This window comes from Dryobates pubescens, chromosome 8, assembly GCF_014839835.1.
Source record: "Dryobates pubescens isolate bDryPub1 chromosome 8, bDryPub1.pri, whole genome shotgun sequence".
Lineage (NCBI taxonomy): Eukaryota > Metazoa > Chordata > Aves > Piciformes > Picidae > Dryobates > Dryobates pubescens.
This window is the reverse complement of record NC_071619.1, coordinates 39809299-39824206: the sequence shown is the minus strand read 5'-3', so window position 1 is coordinate 39824206 and position 14908 is coordinate 39809299. Positions and strand designations below refer to the sequence as shown.

The following is a 14908-nucleotide window of genomic DNA, read 5'->3' as shown; positions in this document are numbered from 1 at the left end:
TCTGGGAAGAACTTTCTCCTCACCTTCAGCCTAAACTTCCCCTGATGCAGCTTAGAACTGTGTCCTCTTGTTCTGGTGCTGGTTGCCTGGGTGAAGAGACCAACCCCCACCTGGCTACAACCTCCCTTCAGGTAGTTGTACACAGCAATGAGGTCTCCCCTGAGCCTTCTCTTCTCCAGGCTAAGCAACCCCAGCTCCCTCAGCCTCTCCTCAAAGGGCTGTGCTCCAAACCCCTCCCCAGCCTTGTTGCCCTTCTCTGGACACCTTCAAGTGTCTCAATGTCCTTCTTAAACTGAGGAGCCCAGAACTGGACACAGGACTCAAGGTGAGGCCTAACCAGTGATGAGTGCAGGGCACAATGACTTCCCTGCTCCTGCTGGCCACACTGTTCCTGATGCAGGCCAGGATGCCATTGGCCTTCTTGGCCTCCTGGGCACACTGCAGGCTCATGTTCAGCCTACTGTCAGCCAGTACTCTCACGACTCTCTCTGCCTGGCCGCTCTCCAGCCACTCTGTCCCCAGCCTGTAGCACTGCATGGGGTTGCTGTGGCCAAAGTGCAGTGTCCCAAAGTGCCATATCTACATTTTTAACAGCTCCAGAGATGGTGATTGCACCACTTCCCTGGGCAGCCTGTTCCAATGCCTGACCACTCTTTCAGTAAAGAAAGTTTTCCTAATACCCAGTCTAAACCTCCCCTGCTGCAACTTGAGGCCATTTCCTCTCATTCTATCCCTTGTTTACTAGGGAGAAGAGACCAACCCCCACCTCACTATAGCCCTCCTTTTGGGGAGTTGTAGACAACACTGGCTTCACCCTCCTGCCATCCACACTTGGTGGTCTGGCAGCAGCTGGGCTGTTGGAAGGGTTGCACCACTCCTGTGCAGCAGAGAGCACGTCTCTGTGCCAGACCTCAGCGTTTGTTTTCCTGAGCAGCGACCCAGATTCCTCGGCGTGCTCCTCAGGGATCAGTTCCCCAGCACTCCCCAGACTGATATTAGGCACACCACAGAGGAAGTTTTCTGGGAAACACAAACCTCAGGTTTTCTGAACAGCTTACAGCTAGATGCCTTCCTTGCTTTCAGTCCAAGAGCATTTGGCACGGCAGCTTAGCTCCCACGTACTGCCAGCCTCAGGCAGCCAGGCTGCCATGATAAGCGTTGAGGCTGGCACATAAAGTGTGTACATGCTGAAAAAGCTTCTGAGTGATAGCAGAAGTCTGATATTTGCTTGTATCTTTCCTGACCATGGGACAAACATGCCTTCAGGTTACCCACAGAAACATTCCTCTCATCAAATAGCTATTAAAGTGTTCTCTCTCAGCTCCCTCGCTGCCGTGAAGTGAAAGTCTTGGGGCAGGTTGTATAAATCTGCTGCTTTTTCAATTCAAAATGTGAGCTCTCCAGGGCCAGGGCAGGCACAGAAAATAATGCAGATGTTAGTCAAGCGTTGCTTTTGCTCTCAGGAAGCAGGGAGAATGAATTATTCCCAGCTATCTCCTGCTGCCACAGTCATAACAAGGATGGGTACGTGCATGGTTTACGTGAAGATCATGAGGCAGGCAGATATGGCCCAAAATGGAGCAGAATCACAGAATCACCAAGGTTGGAAGAGACCTCAAAGATCATCAAGTCCAACCTGTCACCACAGACCTCATGACTAAACCATGGCACCAAGTGCCACATCCAATCCCCTCTTGAACTCCTCCAGGGACGGTGACTCCACCACCTCCCTGGGCAGCACATTCCAATGGCTAACAACTCTCTCAGTGAAGAACTTTCTCCTCACCTCCAGCCTAAACTTCCCCTGGTGCAGCTTGAGACCAGTTCTGGGCCCCTTGGTTTAGGAAAGATCTTGAGATGCTGGAAGGTGTCCAGAGAAGGGCAACAAAGCTGGGGAGGGGTTTGGAGCACAGCCCTGTGAGGAGAGGCTGAGGGAGCTGGGGTTGCTTAGCCTGGAGAAGAGGAGGCTCAGGGGAGACCTTCTTGCTCTCTACAACTACCTGAAGGGAGGTTGTAGCCAGTTGGGGTTGATCTCTTCTCCCAGGCAACCAGCACCAGAACAAGAAGATGCAGTCTCAAGCTGCACCAGGGGAGGTTTAGGCTGGATGTTAGAAACAAATTATTCCCAGAAAGAGAGACTGGCCATTGGAATGTGCTGCCCAGGAAGGTGGTGGAGTCACCATCACTGGAAGTGTTTAAGAGGAGACTGGATGAGGCACTTGGTGCCATGGTTTAGTTGATAAGGTGGTGTTGGGTGATAGGTTGGACTTGATGATCTCGAAGGTCTTTTCCAGCCTGGTTAATTCTATTCTATTCCTATTCTATTCTATTCTATTTTCTTGTTCTGGTGCTGGTTGCCTGGGAGAAGAGACCAACCGCCTCCTGCCTACAACCTCCCTTCTGATGGTTGTAGAGAGCAATAAGGTCTCCCCTGAGCCTCCTCTTCTCCAGGCTAAACAATCCCAGCTCCCTCAGCCTCTCCTTTGGACTGTGGCATAAACTTTGCATCAAGGCACAAAGTCAAGGATGCTCTAACCTCATGCAGGTACCTGGTGTGACATGGGGGCTGTGGGGCTGGTCTAGAAGCCCCAGACCTGTCTGGGCAGCTCTGCTGCAAGGTTCTGCATGGGAGAGGGAGCCCAGTCCTGATGTGAATCAGGGCCAGACAGGAGGCATTGCTCTTTTTTTGGAGCCTGAGTGTTTTGGGGGGAAGGAGGTGGTGGCAATCATCACATTGCTTCAGCTTCTCTGCCTGCTTTTTATTTTCACAGTGCCCCAGCAAGGGAAACTGCTCATCACAACTGAGTTTGGGAAGATGATGGTGGAGCCCAATGAAATCTGTGTCATTCAGGTAAGGGCTGACAGCACCTTTCCTGTGGCTGCTCAGAGCCTGACACTGGAGCAAGCCAGCTGCTGCATTCAGCTGTTCATGGTTTGTCAGGCAAGCCCTGGGAGGATGCCATTTTCTTCCTCTGTTTTGCAGCTAGGAATGCGCTTCAGTGTGGAGGTGTTTGGAGAGACCAGAGGCTACATCCTGGAGGTGTATGGGGCACATTTTGAGCTGCCTGACCTGGGACCCATTGGTAACAATCTCCCATCAGACCTACAGTGAATTTTATATAAAGAGACAGGAATTGCAAGCCTCAGTCCATCCTTTTCTCTCCCATGTAACACATCCTTCCAAGCAGATGCTCCTGCAGGATAATGCTTTTTGTCCCTGTACCGCTGCTCCCCAGCAGAGCAAGCATCCCCCTGGAACAGTATGCCAGCTCAGTGGTGCTGATTTTCCCCTGGGACTAAAGGAACCACTTCCCTCCCATTTTCTCTCTTCCTTTCTGGTCTGAGAGTCCCTGTCTGCTGTCTCTGAACCTGTTCCTACCAAAAGAAACTCAAAAGGCCCTCATCACTGATGCCTCTGACTTACAGGTGTGGCATAAACTGGAGAGGTGGGAGAGCAGCCAAACAGAAAGGGACCTAGTGGTACTGATTGACAGCCAGCTGAACATGAGCCAGCAGTGTGCCCAGGTGGCCAAGAAGGCCAGTGGCATCCTGGCCTGCATCAGGAATAGTGTGGCCAGCAGGAGCAGGGAAGTCATTCTGCCCTGTGCTCAGCACTGGTTACACTTTGAGTCCTGTGTCCAGTTCTGGGCCCCTCAGTTTAAGAAGGACATTGAGACTCTTGAACGTGTCCAGAGAAGGGCAACAAAGCTGGGGAGAGGCCTTGAGCACAGCCCTGTGAGGAGAGGCTGAGGGAGCTGGGGTTGTCTAGCCTCTAGAAGAAGAGGCTCAGGGGAGACCTTATTGCTGTCTACAACTACCTGAAGGGAGGTTGTAGCCAGGTGGGGGTTGGCCTCTTCTCCCAGGCAACTAGCACCAGAACAAGAGGACACAGTCTCAAGCTGCTGGAGGCTTAGGCTGGAGGTGAGGAGAAAGTTCTTCACTGAGAGAGTTGTTAGCTGTTGGAATGTGCTGCCCAGGGAGGTGGTGGAGTCCCCATCCCTGGAGGTGTTCAGGAGGGGATTGGACGTGGCACTTGGTGCCATGGTTTAGTTAGTCATGAGGTGTTGGGTGACAGGTTGGACTTGATGATCTCTGAGGTCTTTTCCAACCTTATTGATTCTATGATTCTATGATTTACCCAGTAAAAACAAAGGCAGGTTTCAGAGGCAACAGGTATTCCTGAAGCCCCATTTTAGGTTTAATCAAGTGGGTTTTTTTTTCCCCCTGACCTCTGTTAGCAGAGGCACCTTAGAGCCCCAGAGCCTGGAGTGCTTCAGTGTCAGAAGCTGTTCCTCTTGGAGAATTAGCAATCAATAGAATGAGCAGCGGAGGACTCGGATCAGCACCGCATTCACATCCTGTGTTGTGCTGCCAGGGTGGATCTGCTTTCACAGAGCACAGGGCTAGCTCTCATAAATCACAGATCCTCCCTGCCAGCTGCCTGCTGGTGTGTGCAATGCTGCAGATCATCCAGGCACAGCCTCCTGCTGCCGTGACAAAGAGATTGCGCGGGAGCGTGGCGGCTGAAGCTCCGTCGTCCTTGCTGTGCTTTCACAGCCATCTCTCTGGAGCTGCTCACCTTCCTTGGGGAGTGCAGGTTAGGGGCTGACCTGAAAGCAGCTCTGTGGAGAAGAACCAGGGAGTGCTGGAGGACAAGTTCACCATGAGCCAATAATGTGCCTTCATGGCCAAGAAGACCAACAGTATCCTGGGGTACATTAAGAAGAGACAGGCCAGCAAGCCAAGGAATGTTCTCCTCTGCTCTGCCCTGGTGAGGCCAAACCTGGAGTGTTGTGTCCAGTTCTGGGTTCTCCAGCTCAAGAGGCACAGGGAACTACTGGAGAGAGGATCCAGTGGAGAAGCTGAGAGACCTGGGGCTCTTTATCCTGGTTAAGAGAATACTGAGAAGGGATATTATCAATACTTAAAGGGTGGAAGTCAAGAAGATGGTGCTGGGCTCTTTTCTGTGGTGCTCAGTGATAGAACAAGGGCCAGAAGGTACACACTAGAATACAGGAGGTTTCACTAGAACTTAAAGAACTTCTTTCCCGTGAGGATGGCAGAGCACTGGCTGCCCAGAGAGGCTGTGTGGTGTCCTTCTCTGGAGACTTTCAAGACCTACCTGGGCATGTTCCTGTGCAACCTGAAGGGAGGTTGTAGCCAGGTGGGGGTTGGTCTCTTCTCCCAGGCAACCAACACCAGAACAAGAGGACACAGTCTCAAGCTGTGCCAGGGGAGGTTTAGGCTGGAGGTTAGGAAGAAGTTCTTCCCAGAAAGAGAGATTGGCCATTGGAATGTGCTGCCCAGGGAGGTGGTGGAGTCACCATCACTGGAGGTGTTTAGGAAGAGACTGGATCAGGCACTTGGTGCTATGGTTTAGTTGATTAGATGGTGTTGGGTGATAGGTTGGACTTGATGATCTCTGAGGTCTTTTCCAACCTGGTTAATTCTATTCTATTCTTTTCTATTCTATTCTAACCTGCTCTAAGTGAAGCTGCTTTGGCATGTAGGTTGGACTAAATGATCTTTGGAGTTCCTTCCTAACCTCTGCCATTCTATGATCCCTGGAATACTTGCCTGCAAACTTTTGTTGATGAGAAAAACACCCCTTGGTTACTGCTGCTAAGATTGTCTCAGGGAAGGGAAGTGAAGCTTCCATTCACGCAGCTAAAATAACCACAGAACCTGGCACCAATATTTCTCCACTATCAGAATGGTGGTTTGGGATGGGTTGGTTTTGATTTTAGGTTGGGTTGGCCAAGCTGTGCCAGGGGAAGTTTAGGCTGGGGGTGAGGAGAAAGTTCTTCACTGAGAGAATTGTTAGCCATTGGGATGTGCTGCCCAGGGAGGTGGTGGAGTCACCATCACTGGAGGTGTTCAAGAGGGGATTGGACGTGGCACTTGGTGCCATGGTTTAGTCATGAGGTCTGTGGTGACAGGTTGGACTCGATGATCTTTGAGGTCTCTTCCAACCTTGGTGATTCTGTGATTCTGTGATTTTTCTTCCCCCACTGGGTTGGACTTCTTTCATAGCTCTCAGGTAGATCTAAAAGACTGGCCATGCTTGAAGAAAACTGAGCTAGGTATTACCAAGCAGTAACAAGCTTGGCATGTCCCACCTATATTTATGTGGCCTTTGCCAACATCTCATAGCCATACTGAAACCAAAGCTGCTTGTACCTGCAGTGGGGAACCAGTCCTATTTCCAGCTATTTGATGGGACTTATGGGATCTCACTCCAGCATCTCTCCCATGTGACATGCTGGGCACACCTCTTTCCACATCCAGCCTCCAGTGATATTTTTTCAGCAGCTCTCCTTTCAGCCACCTGAGGTCACCTGCCTTCACCTACTTGCACTCTGTGCCTGATCCACTTGAGTATTGACACTGCTGTCTCAGCCTGTTGGTAATGAGGTTTCCCATTAGCTATTTTTTTACAGAGGCTGTTGAGCTGGATTTGGAGTTTCATTTCTTTTTTGGTCTCCAGAAGGCAGGAATCTATTATAAGGTTCACTTGCTGGAGAAAAGAAAATGAGTGCACTTGCCTGTAAACCTTTCCAGGAGGTGGCAATTATAAGAGCTCCTCTTCTCACCATCTACCCACCTTCTCCTCAGAGCCCAAGATCCTTTGTATTTCAGCCTGTCTTAATTCTAGCTTCACTTTTCACTTGAGCAAGTGACAGCTGGAGAGAAGCATCAACTGTTACACCTTAGCAGCAGGTAGTAATGTCTGCATTTTTACCCAAGAAGCTCCCAAACACTTCATAACTAATGCTGAAAAGAACATGTCAGCACCTGCATGGTGTTTCACACTTTGAAAAGGCATTCCTGGTGCTGCCAACACCCTTAGTGGGCCCAGATTCTGTAAGTAGGGGTAGCTGTGGTGGGTTGAAGTTTCCCCCAGCATTAACTTGAGCCAGACTAACCCTGGCTGTAGGTATCAGTATCCCTCTTTATGCAAGCATTCAGACATGTGTTTGGCCTCTGCTGCATGACTAAGTGTCCAGTCAGCAGGATGTCCAAAAGAAAAAGGAGAGCAACTCACCCTACATTTTTATGGCAGGGGTTGGAAGGGACCTCTGGAGATCACCTAATCCAACCCCCACTTCTAGAGCAGGTTCCTCTAGAGCAGGTTGCCCAAGGAGATGCCCAGGTGGGGTTTGAAAGTCTCCAAAGCAGGAGACTCCACAGCCTCTCTGGGCAGCTGTGGTGGGTTGAAGTTTCCCCCAGCATTAACTTGAGCCAAACTAACTCAGTTAGAAGCAAATGAAGCTGCATTTACAAGCAAAAACTACACTCTAGAATGGAATGCAATGAGTATGGACAAAATCTGTCCAAAATTATCTGGATGAGGGCATTGAGTCCATCATCAGTACATTTGCAGATGACACCAAGCTGGGGGCAGGAGTTGATCTGCTGGAGGGTTGAGAGGCTCTGCAGAGGGACCTCGACAGGCTGGGCAGATGGGCAGAGTCCAAGGGCATGAGATTGAACACATCCAAGTGCCAGGTTCTGCACATTGGCCACAGCAACCCCATGCAGAGCTACAGGCTGGGGTCAGAGTGGCTGGAGAGCAGCCAGGTGGAGAAGGACCTGGGGGTGCTGGTTGATGGTAGGCTGAACAAGAGCCAGCAGTGTGCCCAGGCAGCCAGGATGGCCAATGGCATCCTGGGCTGCATCAGGAACAGTGTGGCCAGCAGGAGCAGGGAGGTCATTCTGCCCCTGTACACTGCACTGGTTAGACCACACCTTGAGTCCTGTGTCCAGTTCTGGGCCCCTCAGTTTAGGAAGGATGCTGACTTGCTGGAACGTGTTCAGAGAAGGGCAATAAAGTTGGTGAGGGGCTTGGAGCACAGCCCTGTGAGGAGAGGCTGAGGGAGCTGGGGTTGCTTAGCCTGGAGAAGAGGAGGCTCAGGGGTGACCTTGTTGCTGTCTACAACTACCTGAAGGGAGGTTGTAGTCAGGCAGAGGTTGATCTCTTCTCCCAGGCAACCAGCACCAGAACAAGAGGACACAGTCTCAGGCTGCACCAGGGGAGGTTTAGGCTGGATGTTAGGAGGAAGTTTTACACAGAGAGAGTGATTGCCCCTTGGAATGGGCTGCCTGGGGAGGTGGTGGGGTCGCCATTCCTTGTCTTATTCCTGTGCACCACCCAAAAGAACTTAGCCCCTTCCACTTGACACCCACCCCTCAGGTATTGATAGACATTGATCAGATCCCCTCTCAGTCTTCTCCAGACTAAACAGCCCCAGAGCTCTCAGTGTCTCTTCACTGGGGAGATGCTCAAGTCCCCTAATCATCTTTGTGGTTCTCCCTTGGACTCTCTCCAGCAGGTCTCTGTCTCTCTTGAACTGGGTGCTCAGGGCGAGGCTTGACAGGATGCTTGGTTGCAGGGTTTAGTAGATTAGGTGGTGTTGGATGATAGGTTGGACTCGATGATCTTGAAGGTCTCTTCCAACCTGGTTTATTCTATTCTATTCTAAAATATACAGGAGTTACAATATTACACAGGTATTTACAATTAGCAAATAACAAGGACACCCCCCTGATCCAAAAGACCAGGGAAGGTGCTCCACTGCCTCCCCTCCAAACCTCCCAAATCCCCCTGTATCAGAGAGAGAGAGAGAGAAGCTGGGAGAAAGCAGCATTAGTCTTATCTCAAGGTCAACCAGAAGCATTATCTTCTCCCAGGCAAAGCAGAGCAGCCAAGATCAGAGGAGAAAAGGAATGAAAAGAGAAGTGAAATGTGAAGAATTGTTATGATACAGCTTCTCTTATCCCAGACATCTAGCCAATGAATTTGTTTAGAATAATCTTTTCTTCTCCTTTTTACACCCAGCAGTGATTTGTTTATATTTTTCTACTCTTCTGCTTGAAATCTGCAGCTAAATTTTAAAGGCATAGCCCAAAACTGCCTCTGCAGCCTGTTCCAGTGCCCCAGGCCAGAGGAAATGATTTTTCTCTTATGCTCAAGTGAAACCTCCTGTGTTCTAGTTTGTTACCTGCTTTTAATTGAGGATGGCATAGTCATCTGAAGGGGGCCTACAAGGAGGCTGGGGAGGGACTTCTCAGGATCTCAGGGAGTGCTAGGACTAGGGGGAATGGAATGAAGCTGGAGGTGGGGAGATTCAGGCTGGAGGTGAGGAGGAAGTTCTTCCCCATGAGAGTGCTGAAGCCCTGGAATGGGTTGTCCAGGGAGGTGGTTGAGGCCCCATCCCTGGAAGTGTTTAAGAGCAGGCTGGATGAGGCTGTGGCCAGCCTGATCTAGTGTGGGGTGTCCCTGCCCATGGCAGGGGGGTTGGAATTAGATGATCCTTGTGGTCCCTTCCAACCCTGACCTATTCTATGATTCTATGAATCTTGTTCAGAAGGGACCTCGGGGAGTAATCTTGTTCACAAGGGACCTGTGTTAGTCACAGAAGGTGAGGATAAGCTTAAATACTAGGCTGTATTACATTTACTTGCTCATAGAAGCACAAGAAGTACATGACTATTTCAGCTTTTGTGGTGGGCCAAGGAGCAGTAAGATCATTCAAAATACAGAATGGCACCCACAAAGCCAGGAATTTGTGCCAGCCTCTCTGTGTTTGCAGCTCACCCAAAGAGCTCTGGAATCTCAAGGTGCACAGGGGAGATTTAGGCTGGATGTTAGGAAGAAATTCTTCCCAGAAAGAGAGTTTGGCCATTGGAATGTGCTGCCCAGGGAGGTGGTGGAGTCACCATCCCTGGGGGTGTTTAGGAAGAGACTGGATGGGGTGCTTGGTGCCATGGTTTAGTTGATTAGATGGTGTTGGGTGATAGGTTGGACTTGATGATCTCGAAGGTCTTTACCAACCTGGTTAATTCTATTCTATATTCTATATTCTATATTCTATATTCTATATTCTATATTCTATATTCTATATTCTATTCTATTCTATTCTATTCTATTCTATTCTATCTCTCTTTCTTCCACAGGAGCCAATGGCCTGGCCAACCCACGTGATTTCCTGGTGCCCGTAGCATGGTATGAGGACCGCCGAGTGCCAGGAGGTTACACAGTGATCAGCAAGTACCAGGGCAAGCTGTTTGCAGCCCAGCAGGTGAGGATGCCCTTGGGGAACAGGTAACCCTGAAGTGCACCAGCTTCTAGTGCATGGCCTGGGATAAGCAACTCATAAAATCATAAAGGATGGAAAAGACCTCTAAGATCAAGTCTAGCTGCCAACCCAACACCACCATGGCCCTGACATGCCATATCTATATGGTTTTTTGAACATCTTCAGGGATGGTGACTCCACCACTTCCCTGGTCAGCCTGTTCCAACCCTTGGCCACTCTTTCAGTAAATAATTTTTTCCTAATATCCAATCTAAATCTCCCCTGGTACAACTTGAGGCCATTTGTTTTCATCCTATTGCTAGTTACATGGGAGAAAAGACCAACACCCATCTTGCCACAACCTCCCATCTGGGAGTTGTAGAGAGGTCTACTCTGAGCCTCCTTTTCTGCTGACTAAACAATCCCAGTTCCTTCAGCCTCTCCTGGTAAGACTTGTTCTCAGCAGCAAGCATGTAGTCTCAGGAGGTTCTGCTGGGTTAAGTGGGGCAAGACTGAGCCTTTGCTTGATTGGGTCACTCATCTTCCCAGCTGAGGCTCCTCAGGGTGCAAATAAGTGTTGGTGAAGATGTGCTTGCCCAAAGACTCAACGCTGGTCTTTGCCTCACTGTTTCCATACATTTGTGGTGACAGAGTAGAAAAGAGGAGCTGCTGTGAAAAAAACACATGGTTTCTTTACCAGAAAGCCAGTGTGGCAGCTGGCCTTGTTCAACTACTGTCTGCCCTTGGAGACCAAACCCTAGAGAGTGGGTCTGGTGGAAATGCCTTACAGTTTTGCAACTCCCTTGCAGTGTTGGGCTCTGCCTAAAGGACTTTGTGCTCCAGGCTGCCAGTGTACCTCTCATCAGCACCAAGACTGGGCACCTATTGAACTTGACATTGCACAAATGCATCAGAAATTGTCCTGTCATCCATCCATGAGTTTCTTAATATCTCATTAAAGTACACAGACAAGGAACAGGAGAAAGGACATTATGTAAGAACAGAGGGATGTAGAGCTGCCCACTTTGCACTCATGCAGCAAGTTGGAAGGTTGTGCATGGTAACCCTCTGTCTCTTTGCTTTGGTAGGAATTCTCCCCCTTCAATGTTGTAGCCTGGCATGGGAACTACACACCCTACAAGTACCAGCTGGACAAATTCATGGTCATTAACACTGTTGCTTTTGACCACGCGGTAAGTTCTGGAGCTGGGCATGGCAGGGCAATGCTGCATGGATGCATGGTGCTGTTCAAACCTTCCCTGAGCAGCAGGGGCTCAGCACTGCTTTCCCTGGGCCCAACCCAAGCTCTTGTAGACAAAGAATAGAATAGAATAGAATAGAATAGAATAGAATAGAATAGAATAGAATAGAATAGAATAGAATAGACCAGGTTGGAAGAGACCCTCAAGATCATCAAGTCCAACCTATCATCCAACACTACCTAATCAACTAACCCATGGCACCAAGCACCCTATTAAGTCTCCTCCTAAACACCTCCAGTGATGGTGACTCCACCACCTCCCCGAGCAGCTCATCCCAATAGGCAATCACTCTCTCTGTGTAGAATTTCCTCCTAACCAGCCTAAACCTCCCCTGGTGCAGCCTGAGACTGTGTCCTCTTGTTCTGGTGCTGGTTGCTTGGGAGAAGAGACCAACCTCCACCTGTCCACAGCCTCCTTTCAGGTAGTTGTAGAGAGCAATAAGGTCACCCCTGAGTCTCCTCTTCTCCAGGCTAAGCAACCCCTAAGGCTGCCTAAAGGAAGAGCCATCCAGTTCCATCTCTTTCCTGCCATATTCAGCATGGGACTGAGATGCTGGGCGCTGTCACACAAGATCACGAATCCCTTTGGCAAGGGAGACCTATATCAGCCAGGTTTACTGGAAGGCTGATCTGAGCTGGCAGCTCTGAGCCCTGCTCTGTTTCATGCTTTCACCTTTTATTTTATGTTTGTTTGTTTTTTTTCAGGATCCTTCTATCTTCACTGTCCTGACAGCCAAGACAACCCGTCCTGGAGTGGCCCTGGCTGACTTCGTCATATTTCCTCCACGCTGGGGGGTAGCTAACAACACCTTCCGGCCGCCATACTACCACCGTATGTCTGCTCTTTGAGTACAGGACTACAGAGAAAAACAAACAAACAAGCAAGCCAGCCCCCATTTATTTGAGAGGACACACAGGGATGTGGCATTCTGAAGTGTTGTCCTTGGCAGCGTTAAGAGCCAGCCTCTTGGAGCCAGCCAGTGCCTCCTCGGAAAACAAACAAAGCCAAACGTGTTCCTATTTAGAGCATCACAAAACCAATCAGAGGTGATGGGCTGGTTGTGTCTGCATAGATGGATGCATCTGTACTCAAGGGGCTCCCACTGAGACTGGGAACATATTGAACTTGGCATTGCACAAATCTGTCAGAAATTGTCCTGTCATCCAGCCGTGAATTTCTTAATACCTCATTAGAGTAGGTAGAAAAGGAGCGGGAGAGAGAAAATTATGGTGTCACAGGTGGTGAGAACAACAGAGGGATGCAGAACTGCCCAAGGCCATCAGGAGATGGGATCAGAGTTACAGCAAAGCAGTGAGCTGGCTCTCCTGAGCCCTTCTTTACCTGCTGCACAGTGACAGAGGTACCTCTGGCACAGTGAGAGCGATATCTCTGGAGAAGAGGAGGCTCAGGGGAGACCTTATTGCTCTCTACAACTACCTGAAGGGAGGTTGTAGCCAGGAGGGGGTTGGGCTCTTGTCCCAGGCAACCAGCACCAGAACAAGAGGACACAGTCTCAAGCTGTGCCAGGGGAGGTTTAGGCTGGAGGTTAGGAAGAAGTTCTTCCCAGAAAGAGTAATTTGCCATTGGAATGTGCTGCCCATGGAGGTGGTGGAGTCACCATCCCTGGAGGTGTTCAAGTGGGGATTGGATGTGGCACTTGAAGCCATGGTTTAGTTAGTCCTGAGGTGTTGGGTGACAGGTTGGACTTGATGATCTCTGAGGTCTTTTCCAATCTTATTGATTCTATGATTTAAGAAGCCAGCAATCAGGAACTGGACTCCTTCTCAGGCAGAGTAGTTGGTTGATGTTTCAGGATTGCCCTTACCAGAGTCAATTTACTTTTGGCATTTGTTTGTTTGTTCGTTTCTTCTTGACAAAGCATGGCCACATGTTGCATTGAATGGATGCTAGACATCCAGTTCTCCACATGGGATTATCCTACCAGGGTGGGAATGAGGCAACCTGCTCTGTTTTGTGCTTCAAGCACCTGCAACACAGGGATGACTGTACTGAACTTGCTTTACAGCACTTTAAGATCTCTTATCCAAGTCTGTAAACATCAGGTTACATCACACAGCTCCAGGTGGTAGGAAAAGCATAGGTCTACCAACATGAAAGTACCTTCATTAGGGAGCTCTATTTCTGAATCCTGGTAAGAGTAGAATAAAGCCTGCACAGCTTTACAAGCATTGCCTGTAGGATCCACAATGTCCTCTCATGTGATACTCTGCTTAGGAACCCCCACTGCTGGTCCAGCTTAGCTCATAGGTTTCAAGGAGCTCACAGCCCAGCTGTGAAGCCTCCCAGTCACACTGTGTTGTAACCTCTTCTCTATGCCTCCCACAGGGAACTGCATGAGTGAGTTCATGGGGCTCATCAAAGGCCACTATGAAGCAAAGGAGGAAGGCTTCCAGCCTGGAGGGGGCAGCTTGCACAGCATGATGACTCCTCATGGGCCAGATGCTGACTGTTTTGAGAAGGCAAGCAAAGCCAAGCTGGAGCCTGAGAGGGTTGCAGAAGGAACCATGGTAAGAAGCCAAGGGAGTCAGCAAGACTTTGAATGCAGCCCAGCAGAACACAGCTGTGTCACTCTCAAAATACAGCCTTGCTTCTTGCTGGCAAGTTGGAAAAGCATTTACCTCCCTTGCTGATCAGCACCAGGAGCTCCCCTGGAGCTATGCAATGCCAGGCAGCTTTGATCATCTGCCCACATAAACTGTTGCCTGAGCAGGAAGCTGGGAATTTTCATGCTGATTAATTGAATTTTGGTCTTAGCCTATGGACAAAGAAGTGAAACCCCCAACTGCCCTCCTTTCTCCACCTCCTAAAATCTAATGATGATCATCAGCAGACCTTGAATTAGAGCTTTTGGATCAAGGTGGCTTTCTTGGGCATCCAGGGAGTCCAAAGTCACTCCTGAGACCTAGTTAATAGTAGCATTGCAATGCCAGCTCTGAAAAGCAGTTCCTTCCTGGGCTGATCAGGCTGGAAACCAGTGCTGGACTATGTAACCAGCTCCGGTTTGTGGTAGAGCAGTGCCACCTGGCCTGGATTTAAACTTTTGCTCTCCTGCCCTAACCTATCTTCACTCTTCCCAACAGGCCTTCATGTTTGAAACTTCCCTCAGTCTGGCTGTCACCAAGTGGGGCCTCCAGACTTGCAATCGCCTAGATAAAAGCTACTACCAGTGCTGGGAACCTCTGAAGAGCCATTTCAACCCCAAGTGCAAGTAAAGGGAAGTATTTTTTGCTTGCAGTATGTGAGTGACAGCAGGGAGGTCCAGCATTCCTACGTGTGGAGGCACAATCGACTCAAGCAAAGCAGAGTGCTCCAACACAGAAGAGTATTTCCAGTAGCCACCAAGCTACTAAAATGATCATCCCATATGTAACTTGGGAAAGGCAGTAAAACCCCCACCATTATTCTTAACTTTCAAGTACCAATTAAAGTTTTCCTGGTGACATGCTAAAACTGAAGTACTTGCATGACTCTTCCCATGTGTGGTTGGTGTGGATGGAATGGAATGGAATGGAATGGAATGGAATGGAATGGAATAGAATAGAATAG

The 14908-nt window shown here is 49.5% G+C and overlaps 1 protein-coding gene across 1 annotated transcript in view; it reads left to right on the top strand.

Moving 5' to 3' along the window:
* Positions 1-14595, top strand: part of HGD (homogentisate 1,2-dioxygenase) — a 40057-nt gene extending 25462 nt beyond the window's left edge. The window contains exons 8-14 of the mRNA XM_009906526.2: positions 2772-2851; positions 2984-3083; positions 9958-10082; positions 11168-11272; positions 12046-12172; positions 13688-13869; positions 14443-14595. Coding sequence (XP_009904828.2) covers positions 2772-2851; positions 2984-3083; positions 9958-10082; positions 11168-11272; positions 12046-12172; positions 13688-13869; positions 14443-14574 — 851 coding nt within the window. The 3' untranslated portion in view covers positions 14575-14595. The remainder of the gene's footprint in view (positions 1-2771; positions 2852-2983; positions 3084-9957; positions 10083-11167; positions 11273-12045; positions 12173-13687; positions 13870-14442) is intronic.
* Positions 14596-14908: the final 313 nt, after the last annotated feature.